Genomic DNA, 17,589 nt, shown 5'->3' with positions numbered 1-17,589 from the left:
TCAATTAGTTAAGACACGCCGGCTTGGCCATCACTGGCTGCTTTATTTTGTGCACAGTCAAAAAAATGACTTGAAAATTTATTTAAGTTTTTTTCTGTTTTTAATAAATGTGTTTTTTTATGTCTTGAATTTGTAAAAAAAAAAAATCTGATTTTCATTTTTCACTAATGAAGGGTTTGGTGAATGTGCATATGAACTGGTTGGGTTCACTACCTCTAACAAGGTTAAGAACCACTGTTATAGATACTAAATGCTCTTTTCCAGGTGAACAGAAACCCTATCAACACCGATTGATAACCATTCTTTACGGATCATTTCAAGAGTTTAAGTCCATTGATAGTGGTGACATTTGTGAACTCCTATAACAGTTTGCTCACACTAAATATTGGACTCCCACTCCTCAGTCAACAGCCATTACGTTCCCTTAAACCATTTCACACTCCCTCCCACATCTTTGTACTCTGCCAGCTCTCAAGAGTGCTGCTGATGATGGGCATTACTCGACCATTTCAGCGACACACAGTGCTCCACTACATAACCTGCACATTAATTAACATGTTAATGTAATGCACCTATATTATTTGGAGCTGTACTCTGGCAGCAATCAATGTGTTGGGAAGGGCAGCATGAGATGCTATTAACAAGCTAAGGGATAGCATAAGTGAATAAAGGCCGAGAGCCGCAGAATTAGTCTGACATTCTTTCCTGACATCAGACTATCAATGTCTAATTTACAGGCAATGGTAATGAAGAGGTTGGAAGTACTGTATGATGTATGTAAATATGTGGATTATTTTGCAGGACTACATTTTGAAAGTGGTGAGAGAGAGATGGAGCAAAAGAGTCCAGGGTCACCCGCTGTTAACTAGTATGGCTCAATCGTCAGCCCACGAATAGGTTTTTGTTGGCCAAAGATGAAATGAGAAAGATGAGTGGTTTAATTGGTAGGTGTTGGTCTTAGCGTGGTAAGTTTGGAAAGTGACTCAAAGGGAATTGATGGGTGACTGTTTTGGATCATATTCGCTGAGGATTCATTCATTCATTTTAAGCAGGATGACAGCATGCCCACATGTCAGTAAATACTCAACTAATTCCATCATGAATGACCCACAGCTACACTATTTAAATGCCATATCATCTACTACATATGTCACTGGAAAAAAAAACAAAAAACTTTTTTCGCAACTGACACATATCATCGTATCAAAATTACGAACGTGTGTATACACGTGTGTGTGTGTGTGTGTGTGTGTGTGTGTGTGTGTGTGTGTGTGTATGTGTGTGTGTGTGTGAGAAGCATGGATTGAAGCTAACGCCTCTTTTATACCTTTCACTTGTAACAAACTGGTCACGGGGAAAGATCTGAAAAACTTAAAGCAATCAAAACTAATTTCGCACATGAAATGAAGTTATCTATCGATCGATCGATAGATCCATCCATCCATCCATCCATCCATCCATCCAGCTCTGCATCAAGATGCACACATGGTTAGTACATCTGCCTTACAGTTCTTGTGCTTTGGATTTCAATTGCGGGTGCGGAAAAAAAAAAATACCCTCCCATCATATGTACCATAAGTAACCTTCTCATTCCTGTATACATATTTAAAACAATCATCCACCCATCCATTTCCCAATCCACTTATCCTCACGAGGGTCGCAGGCGCGCAGAAGCCTATCCCAGCTATCTTCGGGCAATAGGCGGGGGACACCCTGAACTGGTTGCCAGCCAATCGCAGGGCACACAGAGACGAACAACCATCCACCCTCACGCCTCGGGACAATTTCGAGTGTTCCTTTAGCCTGGCATTCATGTTTTTGGAATGTGGGAGAAAACCGGAGTACCCGGAGAAAACCAACGCAGGCCCGGGGGGAACATGCAAACCCCACATAGGAAGGCCGGAGCCAGAATCGAACCCTGTAGCTCTGCACTGTGAGGTTGATGTGCTAACAAGCTGAACACCGGGCCACCAACAATAAAGCAAAAACTTTTTTAATGAATGATGTTATACTGTGCCATGTTGTATTTAATAATTATTTTCGCTTATTATAATATATTTGTAAGGTATTTTATATATATATTTCAGATTTTATGTATTGCAGCCACATGTCTGACGTTTTCAACAAAACAAACCGCATGAAAAACACCTACCTATTCAGCAAATTGTGTGTGGTTTTTTTTTTGTTTGTTTGTTTGTTTGTTTGTTTTTTAAAGCATGGCTATGCCCATGGTCTTAATTGAAATAAATGAAGTAGAGGGGTGTGACAATTGCTGGACTCCTGATTTAAGATGGCATCCACTCTGCACGACACCTCAAGTCCCGGCTTCATTCAGTGTTATATCTATGGGCAAGTAGCTCAAAAGGGGTTGTATCTATCTACTGTATTATTCATATAGCTTGAGCTACGTTGGCAGTGAGTTCAGAGGTAAGAGAATGCATGGGAGTGCATAGCAATAAGCACATGGAGGAAAAAAAAACTGACACAAAATATACTTCTGAAAACAAAACAAATAAACACATAACACAAAACACGCTCTTGTATGCTCAAAAGTCTAGGGTAGGAGAAAAATGATGCGGGAATTCCCAGCATGCCCAGCGGCATTATGCAAATCTTAAGAATTATGTTTTTATTGTTAATGTTAGATGATAATTATTCCATGGTTGAAGTAGCAGACTTGTTTTCATTCACCCTTTATATTGAATTATTGTTCTCTCACTGCTGTTTCTAATTCAGCACCATGACTAAATATTGTGTTTCAAGTCAGTTTCATAAGTACCTGGCCACACAGCACAATATATAAATGTATTCACTCTACAACTCAATTCAAATTTTTTTGCCTATCTACGTTGTTTTGAGTAACAGTGTCTTTACATTTGACTTTAATTTAATCCCAATTGAATCATGAAGCATAACGTAGACATTTGTGGTGATAATTGGAATTCAGGCATGCAAACGTTTTTTTAAATGTTATTTTATTATGCACGTTAATGACGTGACATCATCTCTATTAGAAGTTTCCATTAAATGAGGAGGTCGAGGAGCATTGCCTCGTATCCCCAAAATATTTCTACCTCTTCCTGTCTCGCTACTCTGGCGAGATGAGATGATAAAATGAGCCCCCACATGCGGGACAACAGTTATTTCCATTTACACAAAGTCACGTGATAATTTTTTTGGGAGAGGTGGGCAATTTACAAAACTTTTCCGGTCCGTCAGTTGTCATTCATCAGCAGCTTGAGCACCCGGCTGTCATCGTCAGTCCATCATTTTTTCAAGCCGAGGCAAACTGTAATCGTCAGTTGGTCAGTCTGTCATGTGATTTTAACTGCGCTTCTGCCAGTTTAAAAAAAAAAAAAAATGTACGAGTCCAACAGATGAAAAATCCAATCCAATTCATGTCAAGGGTGGTGCCAGCTGCCAATATTTTGACATGAAACTCATGTAGCAGACTGAATCCAATTGTCAGGCTGTCTGCAATGCAGCCTCCTTTTCTGGTTCCCTCCGACACCTTCTCTGAGGAGCCACAGACTATCACTTGCTGCACTTAAACTGACGTTATTGATATGTATTCAAAAATATACAAAACACCACGGCTACACAGAGCCCGCAACTTACTGGCGACCAGTCCAGTGTGTAGTCCAGCTTTCGCCCGATATAAGCTAGCATAGGCTCTAGCTCACCTGCGAGAGGATAAGCAGTATAGAAAAATAATGGATGGATGCTTCTCTGACCATGTATTTGACACAAGGCAAAACAAGGTTATGAACATTAAAAATTCACAACCAACTGATTATTACAGATTTTACACACTGTATAATTTACTGGGTATTATGTAAACAAAGGCTTCCCTTAAATTTGACTAAGCATGAAATTTATGATGCCATAATTCAGTGTTGTGTGGATTGTTATTAAAATCGGGTGAGAATTGTTTCCAGGAAAAAAAAAGTAATCTCAAAGTATCACAACAAACAAACAAAAAAAAAAACCCTAAATGGGATATTTTTTTAAAATATATTTGTCTATTCTTTTCTCTTATGGTTAATTGACTTTGCCAATTTGTAGTCTTGGCTGAGCATCGTCTGGCAGACTCCCTTTTGAAAGTGAGAGACACTCTCAGCATTCACAGACAGCCAGATTTGATTTCTGTTTACCAGACATGTTTTCTGACCATTTGCGCAAGACCATGGTGTGCCTCCGGAAATACAACAGTGTATGAGTCGATCGGTAGACTTGCAAAGCAAAGGAGGGGAATCCCTTGCTGTACATTTTGTTCATAAGCAAGGTCATGGCAGCAGTTAGCATCTCACGGTTCATTGTAACAAAGGCTTTTTCATTACTTTGTGGCCGGTCGTTATCATGACGTTTACATTAAAAAGGTGTTCGTTTTAAGATGGAAAATAAAGTCCCTGAAATCGGGACTTTGAAATGTGAATGCTATAGGGGTGAAAATGTAAACAGAGTACATTGAAAAGAGGTTTGAGTGAAACCGCAAATTAACAGTGTTGGGGTATATCCAATCTGAGGGTTTACGCTGCAGTCGCATTGTCAGATGTCCAGTCGTATTGGATTTTTGGCAACAAAAAGCTTGATTCCAAGGATATAACATGCCATCGGATATTTTGTCTTTATGCTGCCATGACATAATATAAAAATAATGTGTGCCCTTTTTGAGCAAAAAAATTGTACTTGTGTCAAGTGAACCAAGTGAAAACTGCCACATACAAATAGTTTTTTGTCTCATGCCCATGCAAATCATACTTCCAATTGAAAGCGAGCGTGAGGGAGCCGGCAAACCCACTTGCCACGTCAGCAACACCCAGCAGCAAGACCACTGGACACGTCACCAACTAGCATACAACCGGCTAGCAACGAGACCCGACAAAATGCCACCTAAACAGAAGCAAGACACAAAGCAGGATGAGGACTTCCTGACCCTCACTCAAGTAAACGAATTACTCCAGCAACAAAAAGAGCTTTTTACTGCGCTCTTGCAACAACAACAGGAAAATTTCAAAGGATTTGTCAAGATGATAATCGACTCAACAAACTCACGACTTGACACTTTTACCAGGGAAGTCCAAGAAATAAAAACCAGCATCAACTTTACCCAAAAAGAGGTAGACCCACACTGAACAACAGCCATAACGGCCCCTAAGATGATCGAGGCATGGGACGCACTTTTCTTTTCGTACTTTTCGTAGCTCACGTGTACCGTTTAGAAATTGCTTCTCTCGGCCCTCCACATTCTCAATCTTTGCCAGTACCCTCGGTGAATTGTACAGGAAATTTTTTTAACAACAGCCTGGCATCCCGTCCTGCTAATAGAAACGTGTGTCGCAAGCTATGACGCAAATCCTCGTTGACAAAAATGTTCAATTTTAAGATATATTCAACACATTTTTACAGCATTGGAAAAGAATGTTTGTGTCACGTTTGTCCTCCTACAGAAACCATATTAAAACAAAGTATATGTTTCCCTGCCCCATCTTTTTCAATTTTCTCTGGCTCTGGAGCCGCGGGTTGCCGACCCCCGCTTTAGACTGACGGGAAGGTAGAACACAATGCAGCCGACAAGGTCTTCTGACGAACATGGCAGCTGCTGTCACTCTTGTACTAAATCTCGAGCCTCTTGATCAAATATTTTTTTTTCGTTACCTGGAACAAAATAACCTTTAACAAGCCACATGCTGCTTCAGCAAATCGAACGACAAGCGCATCATTTTCTCATGTCACATGTAGCATCTTGTTTTTGCCTGCTCTGTTGAATTTCCCATGACGTCTCTTCCGCAATGCCACCACAGTGGTGAGAAGAATTTCGTATTTTCTGTCACGACACAGATGCATCCATTTTGCAGGATCTCTGTGTGAAATGGGCTTTGCTTGCGTATGTCATCAGGTATTGCGAGTCCAACTGCCTTGTTTCCTGTGAGTCGGTGCCACCGGGGCAGGTTTTGGCAATTCCTGGTAATTGGCTCGGTTGTCTGGTTCAACTGAATCCCCTTTGGGGGGGACCAGGATCCGTTTCTGTTTGTGCTTCATGCCTGTTGTGCAAATGTCTTTTGTGTAGCTCTCCCCCCACCCCACCAAACCCAAGTTAGCTGGCAGTACCTCATACATTTAGTAATGAAAGTTTCCTAGAACAACGGGTGCGAAGCTATTAAATTAGCTGAGCTGGTGATATAGCAACTGTGGCTGTCGTATGACATTCTACATTACGGATGACTTCCTCCAAATTGAGCTATTTGCTTCACCGTTCAGACTACCTCAGATGAGCTCTCTTTTTTTTTTTCCAGCCGATCCAGCACCTCTAATGAGGCAGTCGGAGGGAGTGCCTTGGAATTTTTTGCTTCTTGGATGTGTTGATGGGCGGTTGCTAAGGCCCCCCCCTCACCCCCATCCCTGAAAGCCGACAGGTTAATAGTGACGCTGAGGAGGCGTAGACAGACAAAGAGCCTATTTGGCCAAAGGCCGGCTCAGGAATCGAGACGGAAGTAGAAGAAGGAGGCTGGTTGAAAATAACACTTTCAGCCTGTGGGCCACGGCCCGCCACAGCATTTGATCCCATTCTAAAACGAATAATGCCAAATAAAGCCGGAAATCATTGAACCCATGAAGGCTCATAATATAAAATAGAGTGGATGTGTAACAAACCGGGCAATGACATGTGGGTACATCATCTGGAGACATGGTGAAGCAGCATGTGGTTGCCTCGTTCCAAGACAGAATACAGTACACAAGCTGCTGTCACACATGGACTGAACATGATGGGTCCTGCCTTCAGTGAGGACAATACAATCAAGAAACACATTTTCATCCATTTTATGCTAATTCGATCCTTTCCACCACCCACTCCGTCCGTTTGTAGCTACATTGTCATCATTATAGTATAATGAGTCCCAAGGTTCGTCTGCACCTCGATTCACAGTGGTGTTTTGATTTTTAAAAAAAATATTGTTGGGAGAACGCATAAATTGCAAAAATACATTTCCTCCATCCTTCATTGATGCTTGCTGAGTTCAAAAACAAATTCAAAAAAATAGTACAAACTACCTACAACAATCAGAGTTAAAATGATAAATTCTAAACATTAAATATAATGAATCAGAACTAGGTTGATAAATAGAGAAAGGTATTGAAATATCCATTATGAATACAAGAGAAAATTAACACAAGAGTGCCAGGGTGTGTATGTATAAATTCCCGATACAAACCAAAAGTATAAAAATATCACGGTTAAGGGTAAAGCATGAGCCTTAATGGAGACTTCTTTCTTCTTACTTTGTTTCTTTTCTGATTGATATAAAAATGATTCAATAGATATAAACATACAACACGGGGTAGGACTAGATAAGTTCTTTACTTCTTCCTACTCCCTTGAACATAATAACTGTGTTGAATGATGACTAATTTCTCTTTCCTCTTTACTATTTTATTTACCTTATTTTCTGTCAAATTATTACTGTATATGTTTTATGTTCAATAAACAAACAAACAAACAAACAAACAAACAAACAAAACACGCGCCTGATCCATCTCATCCTTGCTCACAATCACGCAAGCCACTCTGTTTCTGCTGCTTCTCTTTCAGATCAATGTCACTTTAAAAGCCAGCCTAGATGGAGCCTCCTTAAAGTGTCTTCATGAGACATTTCATCACTATTACAAAGTCCGCACAAGTCATCAGACAATCTGACACACTTTTTGGACTTAAGAGTTTGTGTAAATTGAGACTCTGATGTGAGTCTTTTCGGGGCTTAGCTCCATACAAACCTCCCACGCCCTCAAATTAAATATACAGACTAAGTGTTGAACGTGTCAGTGTTGCTCTCGTGACAGCAAGGGTGCCACGTGCCCAGCAGCTCTGTTTAAACAACAATCAGTCCAGCATCGATGACGAAAGCTATGAGCAGATGGGAAAAGCAAAGAGAATATTGCAAAAGTAGTTTTCATGCCATTTCTGTTTCCAGCTGTCCCGCTGCTCAGCACCAGGGTTTGATTTGAGATGGAGGATGTTTTCATCTTCTCTAGTCCATTGCAAAATCCACATCGTTTCCTGCCTGCTTGTGTCTTTACTTACCTCCATCTTTCTGCATAGCTATTCATCATTACATGTGATGCCCTTTCTATTTTGTTCATGAGGAGCATTTTCATGAGGAGCATTTTCCATTTTTCCTCTCTGTGAAAGGCCCTTGATATCACTCTCTCCCCATTCTATGAATGCGATCCTGCATTTTTGGGAAAATGGCACACTCTCTGTCACAGCAAAATTCAATTACCGGTACACGTTATACAAAGGATATAGAGAAAGAGCATGAGTGTCAGGTTGATGTATATGTGCCAACACGTTGAAGGCTACTGGAATCGAAAAAGAAAACACTTAAGACAGAAAAAAAATGGTGCAATATAGCTAACTGTAACATAGCCATGTCTTCTATAAGGCATAGGGCTGATCTGTGGCTATGAATTCCATAAACAGAAACACAATGTGGATACCGGGCACCAAGTGGTCATTAGGGTGGGAAAGGACTTGGACCGTGGTAAAGGTAGAAGAAGGGAAGTGTGGAAGGAATCGCAGGGCGCTGATGACGGATATTGCATGCCTTATCTGTCACCTGCAGCTCTGTACTCATTATAAGGTGTGTGTGTGTGTGTGTGTGTGTGTGTGTGTGTGTGTGTGTGTGTGTGTGTGTGTGTGTGTGCGTGTGTGTCGACATAGAGAGATTCAAGTTGCAGTGACCTATGAGAACCGTATTTGCTTCCAGTGAAGACATATTTATCATCACATACTGCACCTTTCATTGTTGTTGTTTTTTAACTAAGAGGTGAAAAGATCATCAACAAATGTATTTGTGACAACTCATGAGCAGAAGTTAGAAGCTTTAAACCCCCATTCTGGAACATTAAAATATAAACTTTTTCCCTTCAATTATGCAGTTAATTCTCCGTAGCTTTTCAGTCATACTAATTTCGTGGGGTTTAAAAACAAAACAAAACTAAACTAAAAAGCAAGATCAACAAAAAGAAGGCTCACTACCTAGGTTCGACTTGTGCCAGATACAACACTTTTAAGATATCTCAGGGCGTTTGGCGGGATGCAAAAGGATTACAGCCCCACTGGGTCAAATAAACGCTCATTTTGCCCATCTCAGCTAAAAATAAATGACTGTTGTTTGTGCTTTAGATGCGAGAGCATTATTATGGAAGGCCATCAATCCATGTTATTCCTTTTTGCTCCTCTTTAACGACTTCACTCCTAATAGAGAAAAAAAAACCTAAATAAACAAGTATGGTCAGGGTTTGACAGCATATAGGAAGCATCTTGACTTGCCTTGAATCTTTCCTAAAGTACTGACAAGAAGCCGTAGACAGCAGCTGCCTCTGTGATGTGAGACTTAGTTATACCTGACAGACAATAAGACTGTATACAAGAAGGCTTCCCACTCACTGATATCGGTGATATGAACATACTGTACACGAACCAGCCACAACATATGCAATCCAATACAAATATTCTGCCTCTACAAAGGTAACTGAAGATTGTTGTCTTTTGACAGGGAAAATATTTGATTTAGCTCACGGATTAGATAACATTCTATTGTGCGCGGTCACAATGCTGTGGATGATTGGTAAACATCCAAGAGATACCAACACACAAGAGAACTAAAATCATAGCCCCTTGCATCGAGTGTGGCATGAAGTCGACAATTTTGTTTTTAAGAAGCACAAACAAAAACACAAACATTTCCTAAGTCATGTCTAGAATATCAGAAGATTGACATTCTGAGCCACTACAGTTATCTTAAATTTGAATGAATAGAATAATTAAACATTATATCTGCAAGTGTGTGTGTTAATGACTGTAATGTTTCAGTAATAGATGACGCTTGCTCAAATTTGTTAACATTTAAACTGCAATCATCAGATTTACTGTTATTCACATTGGGGTAGTGAGGGTCAAGAAAGAACCTTCTCAAAACTGGGGCAGATCTATTCTGATACATCTTTTAGTGCATTCTTGCAGCCTCTGTTAACACTTGTGCTATAGTTTCTGAATAAGGTAAAGAAATCAGGATTTGCAAACAAACAAACAAACAAACAAACAAACAAAACACGCGCCTGATCCATCTCATCCTTGCTCACAATCACGCAAGCCACTCTGTTTCTGCTGCTTCTCTTTCAGATCAATGTCACTTTAAAAGCCAGCCTAGATGGAGCCTCCTTAAAGTGTCTTCATGAGACATTTCATCACTATTACAAAGTCCGCACAAGTCATCAGACAATCTGACACACTTTTTGGACTTAAGAGTTTGTGTAAATTGAGACTCTGATGTGAGTCTTTTCGGGGCTTAGCTCCATACAAACCTCCCACGCCCTCAAATTAAATATACAGACTAAGTGTTGAACGTGTCAGTGTTGCTCTCGTGACAGCAAGGGTGCCACGTGCCCAGCAGCTCTGTTTAAACAACAATCAGTCCAGCATCGATGACGAAAGCTATGAGCAGATGGGAAAAGCAAAGAGAATATTGCAAAAGTAGTTTTCATGCCATTTCTGTTTCCAGCTGTCCCGCTGCTCAGCACCAGGGTTTGATTTGAGATGGAGGATGTTTTCATCTTCTCTAGTCCATTGCAAAATCCACATCGTTTCCTGCCTGCTTGTGTCTTTACTTACCTCCATCTTTCTGCATAGCTATTCATCATTACATGTGATGCCCTTTCTATTTTGTTCATGAGGAGCATTTTCATGAGGAGCATTTTCCATTTTTCCTCTCTGTGAAAGGCCCTTGATATCACTCTCTCCCCATTCTATGAATGCGATCCTGCATTTTTGGGAAAATGGCACACTCTCTGTCACAGCAAAATTCAATTACCGGTACACGTTATACAAAGGATATAGAGAAAGAGCATGAGTGTCAGGTTGATGTATATGTGCCAACACGTTGAAGGCTACTGGAATCGAAAAAGAAAACACTTAAGACAGAAAAAAAATGGTGCAATATAGCTAACTGTAACATAGCCATGTCTTCTATAAGGCATAGGGCTGATCTGTGGCTATGAATTCCATAAACAGAAACACAATGTGGATACCGGGCACCAAGTGGTCATTAGGGTGGGAAAGGACTTGGACCGTGGTAAAGGTAGAAGAAGGGAAGTGTGGAAGGAATCGCAGGTGGCTGATGACGGATATTGCATGCCTTATCTGTCACCTGCAGCTCTGTACTCATTATAAGGTGTGTGTGTGTGTGTGTGTGTGTGTGTGTGTGTGTGTGTGTGTGTGTGTGTGTGTGTGTGTGTGTGTGTGTGTGTGCGTGTGTGTCGACATAGAGAGATTCAAGTTGCAGTGACCTATGAGAACCGTATTTGCTTCCAGTGAAGACATATTTATCATCACATACTGCACCTTTCATTGTTGTTGTTTTTTAACTAAGAGGTGAAAAGATCATCAACAAATGTATTTGTGACAACTCATGAGCAGAAGTTAGAAGCTTTAAACCCCCATTCTGGAACATTAAAATATAAACTTTTTCCCTTCAATTATGCAGTTAATTCTCCGTAGCTTTTCAGTCATACTAATTTCGTGGGGTTTAAAAACAAAACAAAACTAAACTAAAAAGCAAGATCAACAAAAAGAAGGCTCACTACCTAGGTTCGACTTGTGCCAGATACAACACTTTTAAGATATCTCAGGGCGTTTGGCGGGATGCAAAAGGATTACAGCCCCACTGGGTCAAATAAACGCTCATTTTGCCCATCTCAGCTAAAAATAAATGACTGTTGTTTGTGCTTTAGATGCGAGAGCATTATTATGGAAGGCCATCAATCCATGTTATTCCTTTTTGCTCCTCTTTAACGACTTCACTCCTAATAGAGAAAAAAAAACCTAAATAAACAAGTATGGTCAGGGTTTGACAGCATATAGGAAGCATCTTGACTTGCCTTGAATCTTTCCTAAAGTACTGACAAGAAGCCGTAGACAGCAGCTGCCTCTGTGATGTGAGACTTAGTTATACCTGACAGACAATAAGACTGTATACAAGAAGGCTTCCCACTCACTGATATCGGTGATATGAACATACTGTACACGAACCAGCCACAACATATGCAATCCAATACAAATATTCTGCCTCTACAAAGGTAACTGAAGATTGTTGTCTTTTGACAGGGAAAATATTTGATTTAGCTCACGGATTAGATAACATTCTATTGTGCGCGGTCACAATTGTGTGGATGATTGGTAAACATCCAAGAGATACCAACACACAAGAGAACTAAAATCATAGCCCTGCATCGAGTGTGTGGCATGAAGTCGACAATTTTGTTTTTAAGAAGCACAAACAAAAACACAAACATTTCCTAAGTCATGTCTAGAATATCAGAAGATTGACATTCTGAGCCACTACAGTTATCTTAAATTTGAATGAATAGAATAATTAAACATTATATCTGCAAGTGTGTGTGTTAATGACTGTAATGTTTCAGTAATAGATGACGCTTGCTCAAATTTGTTAACATTTAAACTGCAATCATCAGATTTACTGTTATTCACATTGGGGTAGTGAGGGTCAAGAAAGAACCTTCTCAAAACTGGGGCAGATCTATTCTGATACATCTTTTAGTGCATTCTTGCAGCCTCTGTTAACACTTGTGCTATAGTTTCTGAATAAGGTAAAGAAATCAGGATTTGCTTGAACGCGTGGCTACTTTTTGACGGGTGCTAGTCACACATGTCTTGGCGGCGTTTAAGAGCAAGAATCTTATGGCGCTTGGTAAAACAAGCTGCTTTTTGAAAACCACGCAGAGACAACAAAGCTTGAGTTTTCTGTGGAAATCTTGGGAAATAATGAATGGAAACAAAGACAACGAAGTAATGTGTGTTGCTGAGCCTTTAAATATGAGGCGGGCTTGATTTGGACTTATGGCGATATGAAGCTATCAAGGAGCTTGGCTTACCTACTGTACTCAGGCACAGCTCTTCGTCACTGTTATCCTGGCAGTTGTCCTGACCGTTACATAAAAAGCTGCGGTCGACACAGCGGCCGTTTCGACACCTGAAGCGGGCCTCAGAGCACACCAAGGGGTTACCTGCTGTAAAAAATAAAAAAGAACAAGATCTATCACCAACCTGTATACGTTTTGCTCTGATCTTTTACAACAAGAGTTACAGTACCTTTCGTCAGGGCATTTTTCAACTCACAGAAGAATAAATGTACATTGACAGTATGCTCACCAATTGAACGTAAAATATAAAGAAAATAACACACACACACACACACACACACACACACACACACACACACACACACACACACACACAAAAACTGTCACCATTGCACGACAACTACTTTGTGTTTTTACGGTTGTCTGTTGTCATACTGAAGAACCATTCTCAAATGACACCGAGTCCAGAATATTGCTGCTCGAGTGCAGATGAGAACTCAGACTTACTGATCCTATTTACCCTGCTTTGGCTCACTGTGCTTTATAAATAGGCTCAAGAATAATTTTTGTCATCAAAAATGTAGTTGAATCTAAAACATGACATTCAAGGATTCACATATGCTGAATTTACATAATTGGAGGAAAAGACTTTTGGTCTGGCCAGACCTTTCAGTTCTGGACCTGAGGGCAAATATGCCTGTATTCAGTATTAGAAGAGCAAAACTCAAACCTCGCGCTGTAATTCAAGGGCATAATTCACCCTCTCTTTCTCACCAATTTAGCTGGATTTGTTCTGCTGGAACAGCTCCAAAAGTACCTTGGAGTAACTTTTGATGTGAATGGGGAGTATGTAAACTTAAGTGAATGGACATCATGGAATTCGAAGAGAAATCATTCACATAAGACATCACATGTGAATGAAATTAATCACAGTGCGTGTAAGTAGATCTGGGGAATTCCATTAAAGGCAGCTCAAGAGGAAAACAAACAGAAAGCATAATTAAGTCAAGCCTATCAGCTAACAACCCCCAAGAAGATTTTCTGTATTTTCCCCTCATTTTGTTGTATCTGTCGTTATCTACACCACAGGATGACAATACGGGATTTCTTCTTTTCCTTTCGGCTTATCCCGTTTGGGGTTGCCACAGTGTGTTGTACTTTTCCATTCAAGTCTATCTTTAGCATCCTCCTCTCGAACACCAATTGCCCTCATGTTTACCCTCACTACAACCATCAACAGACTATTAAGTCCTCAGGGTCAGACAAAACCTTGACTACCTTGGTATTTGATGAATAAAAGCAATTTTAAAAGTGAGTATGCTTTTTTCAGTGGTAACTGGTACTGATTTCAAAGACAGATTGTTTTTTCAGATTATTTTGTAATTATTTTATTTATTTTTACTAAGAGGCTGTGAAACAATGCTACTCCAATGTCAGTTAGGGATATACATCCATCCGTCATCCTCACGAGGGTTGCGGGCCTCCTGTGCCAATCCCAGGGCAGCACAGTGATTGACTGGTTAGCATGTCTGCCTCGCAGCGCAGAGATCCAGGGTTCAATTGCGGCTCCGGCCTTCTTGTGTGGAGTAGTCTGCATGTTCTTCCCGTGCCTGCGTGGATTTTCTCCAGATTCCAAAAACATTTGGTTTTGTTTCCACTTGTTCTTGTCATCCATTTATTGTATTTAGTTCCCTCAGTTCTGTCAGTCTTGTTGGGATCGTTGTGTTACTGCCTCGTTTTTTTGTTTTTTTTTTGGGTGTGTTTCTGTCATGTTCTTTTGTTCTTCCTGCAATGTGTTTTTGTTAGTTTGTTACTTTGAGTTATTTGGGTTTTTCGGGACTTGTTTTGTGTTTTTGATGTGGTCATTCCAGTGTAACCCTGCAAAAGTGTTTTTTTTTTTTTTTAATACATTTTGTTCAGTACTCCCTGCTTCTCCTGCCACCCTGCTTTTTTGGGTATAGGGAATTGGGAATAGAAACTTCATGTAGTTTTAAAAATAGATTTAAAAAAGTGATTTAAGAACAAAATACCGATAAATCATTTCTATTGTTATGTAGAGCCAAATGTTGTGATGGGATGACTACCGTATCGTCACCGGGTCTGATAACCATAGCCCTCAGACACCTGCCACTCATTTTATGTTGGTTGTGGGAAACTTACTGCAGTTGTCTTCATCACTCCCGTCAGGGCAGTCACTAAAGCCATTACACTGGAAACGTCCAATGATGCAGTGGATCCCATTGGCACAGGCAAAGAACGTAGGTGCACACTTGGACTTGACTTTAGCTGAGGAGTAATTGAGGGGAGGAAACCAAGTAAAATCACACATTAGTCTTCAACCAGAGGAAGCAACAATAACAACAACAACAAAAATAATCAATTCATAATACATGCATTTTGGTTGGACTCCTGAACAACCGGGGTGCAAATCAAACATCTACTTGACATAGTTGTACCATTTTTTTAGACATGACATCAACCATGTTTGTCTGAAACATGGTTTTTAATGATTGATTCAACACACTGTAGAAATGAACCATGACGGTTATCTATGGTGCCAGTGTTTCATTATGATAAGGCATCAATAGGGCAGCTGACCATGACTCATCACGAGAGCAAAGATGCAGTGCCATGAAAATGTATTTGCACTCTTCTCAAATCTTTCAATAATCCAAGCAGAAATATAATGCAGGTTGATGATGGTTATATTTATTGGAGGTTGTTGGAGAGATGTATTCAAAGATGGCCCTATGTGGAAAAGTACTTGCTTCACCTGTTTAATCATGGCTAAAAGCAATTTTTGGAAGGCTGAGTTCATTTTAACTGGCCATACCCAAGATTGAAGACCTCCTTGTGTTCAATCAAAAAATACTCAAACATAACCTGTATGATATTATTAAGTTGGCCAAAGGATCTCGAAAAGCTGCACCAAAATGCCACAAGACAACGGAATTCAAAAACAAATGAAGAGATGAGAAATGAAATCATGACATCTATCGGTCTGGAAAGAGTTACAGAGTCATTACTAAAGCTTTAGGACTACTGTGAACCACAGTGAGAGAGATTAATCACAAATGGAGAAAACGGTGAACACTCCCAAGAGTGCCCGGCCAACAGGCAATCTATTATTTCATGAGAACTTAGTAGCAGGGCAAGAAGACAGGAACTATTGAGGACATCTCGAAATGCTATCTTGTAGTGTGTGCTTTGTTACAGAAATAAGATGCGAGACTTTCTCAACTTTTCATGATCACATGAAAGTTATTCATTGTCTATTTGATACACCATGTTTTGTTTTGTTTTTAAAGTAAAATTGATAGCCACTGATTTGCAGCACGGCATTTGTTTTGAAGAGCAAACAGCAAAAAGGGTTGTCCAATCTTAAAATAGTGACTTAATTGTTTCCATCGAAACACATAAAATCCAATGTTTTGAATCTGGAGGATGCCCATCACATTCATTCATGAACTGTGGAACAAAGGGCTGCTGTTGTGCCACTGACAGATGTTGAGCTTCGACTGTGAAGTTCAGATTTATTGATGTCAACGGAAACATATTCCTCCCATTAATCAAATCTTTAACACAAATATATGCAAAGTAATAAAAGTGTTTGGTCAAGACCAGCTAAACAAGCAGATGATGCAAATGCAAATGACATTGGCATGATATGTAAAGACAGGTTCTTTAAGCATTCTGTTTGGATGGGGATCATTTCAAAAACATCAGCCGGACAAGAGATGTTTCAAAAGTGTAAAGAAAACACAAGTTATATACTCCAAAAAGTATGTTGAGGGAAGCAGCAAATTCTAGCACTATTCAGCAATGACGGGAGAGGAAAACAAACACAGGGCTAAGACAAAGGGAACAAGTCTTTTCTCCCGGGACAGCCTGGATCAATTACCAGATGTCCTCCGGACCAAACCTAAACAAACAGATCGTGTACGAAATAGTGAAAAGGTGATTCAAAAAAAACAAAAACAAAAAAAAAAAACAAGCATAAAAACTAACTTGTTTCTCTGTCCACAAAACACAGATGAATGTCAAAGAATATTTTTGAATATATTCTACACTCACCTAATCTCATGTAATCTAGCCCAAATCTTTGTTAGTGAGAATTTCCCCCCCATGTTGAGATAATCCATCTACTTCAGAGGTGTGGCAAATCTAAATGCTGGTTTGAGAGTATTATTTCACAGGCATGCATGTAGGCTGCCACAATAAAGGATCTTTGTCAAATGTGCAGTTGTACTGTACTGGGTGTGTCAGGAGGGCCAGATGTCTCTGAAGTGACCACCATTTGCCTCATGCACTGAAAAACCTCTCTCATCAGTGGAATGTTTTCCACTTCTCTTGAAGTTGCTGGATATTGGCTGGAATTGAAACATGCATACGCCAACACAGGGCATGCTAAATATGCTCAATGGGCGACATGTCTGTTGAATATGCTGGCCATGCGAGAACTGGGATGTTTTGGGTTTCCAGGAATGGACTGACACCATGCACGGAACACATCTGCCTTGCGTGACAAGGCGGCATGTTAATTTTTGGTCACCACGTAAAAACATGGTTAAAATTAATTATTAATGTTAAAATTCAAAAGCGAAATTCAAGTCTTTGAAAAGTAAAAACGTTTTATGTCATTTGACTTAA

General features: G+C 40.0%; 1 protein-coding gene across 1 annotated transcript in view; it reads right to left on the bottom strand.

The window, feature by feature from the left end:
• LOC109530323 (low-density lipoprotein receptor class A domain-containing protein 3-like) overlaps positions 1-15,268 on the bottom strand; it is a 47,204-nt gene extending 31,936 nt beyond the window's left edge. The window contains exons 1-2 of the mRNA XM_019893938.1: positions 15,100-15,268; positions 12,952-13,086 (exon numbers count right to left, since the gene is read on the bottom strand). Coding sequence (XP_019749497.1) covers positions 12,952-13,086; positions 15,100-15,268 — 304 coding nt within the window. The remainder of the gene's footprint in view (positions 1-12,951; positions 13,087-15,099) is intronic.
• Between the last annotated feature and the right edge of the window lie 2,321 nt (positions 15,269-17,589).

The sequence above is a fragment of the Hippocampus comes genome, unplaced genomic scaffold, assembly GCF_001891065.2.
Source record: "Hippocampus comes isolate QL1 unplaced genomic scaffold, H_comes_QL1_v1.1 scaffold104, whole genome shotgun sequence".
Lineage (NCBI taxonomy): Eukaryota > Metazoa > Chordata > Actinopteri > Syngnathiformes > Syngnathidae > Hippocampus > Hippocampus comes.
Note: the sequence above shows the minus strand (reverse complement) of the source record. Positions and strands in the feature narration are given on the sequence as shown.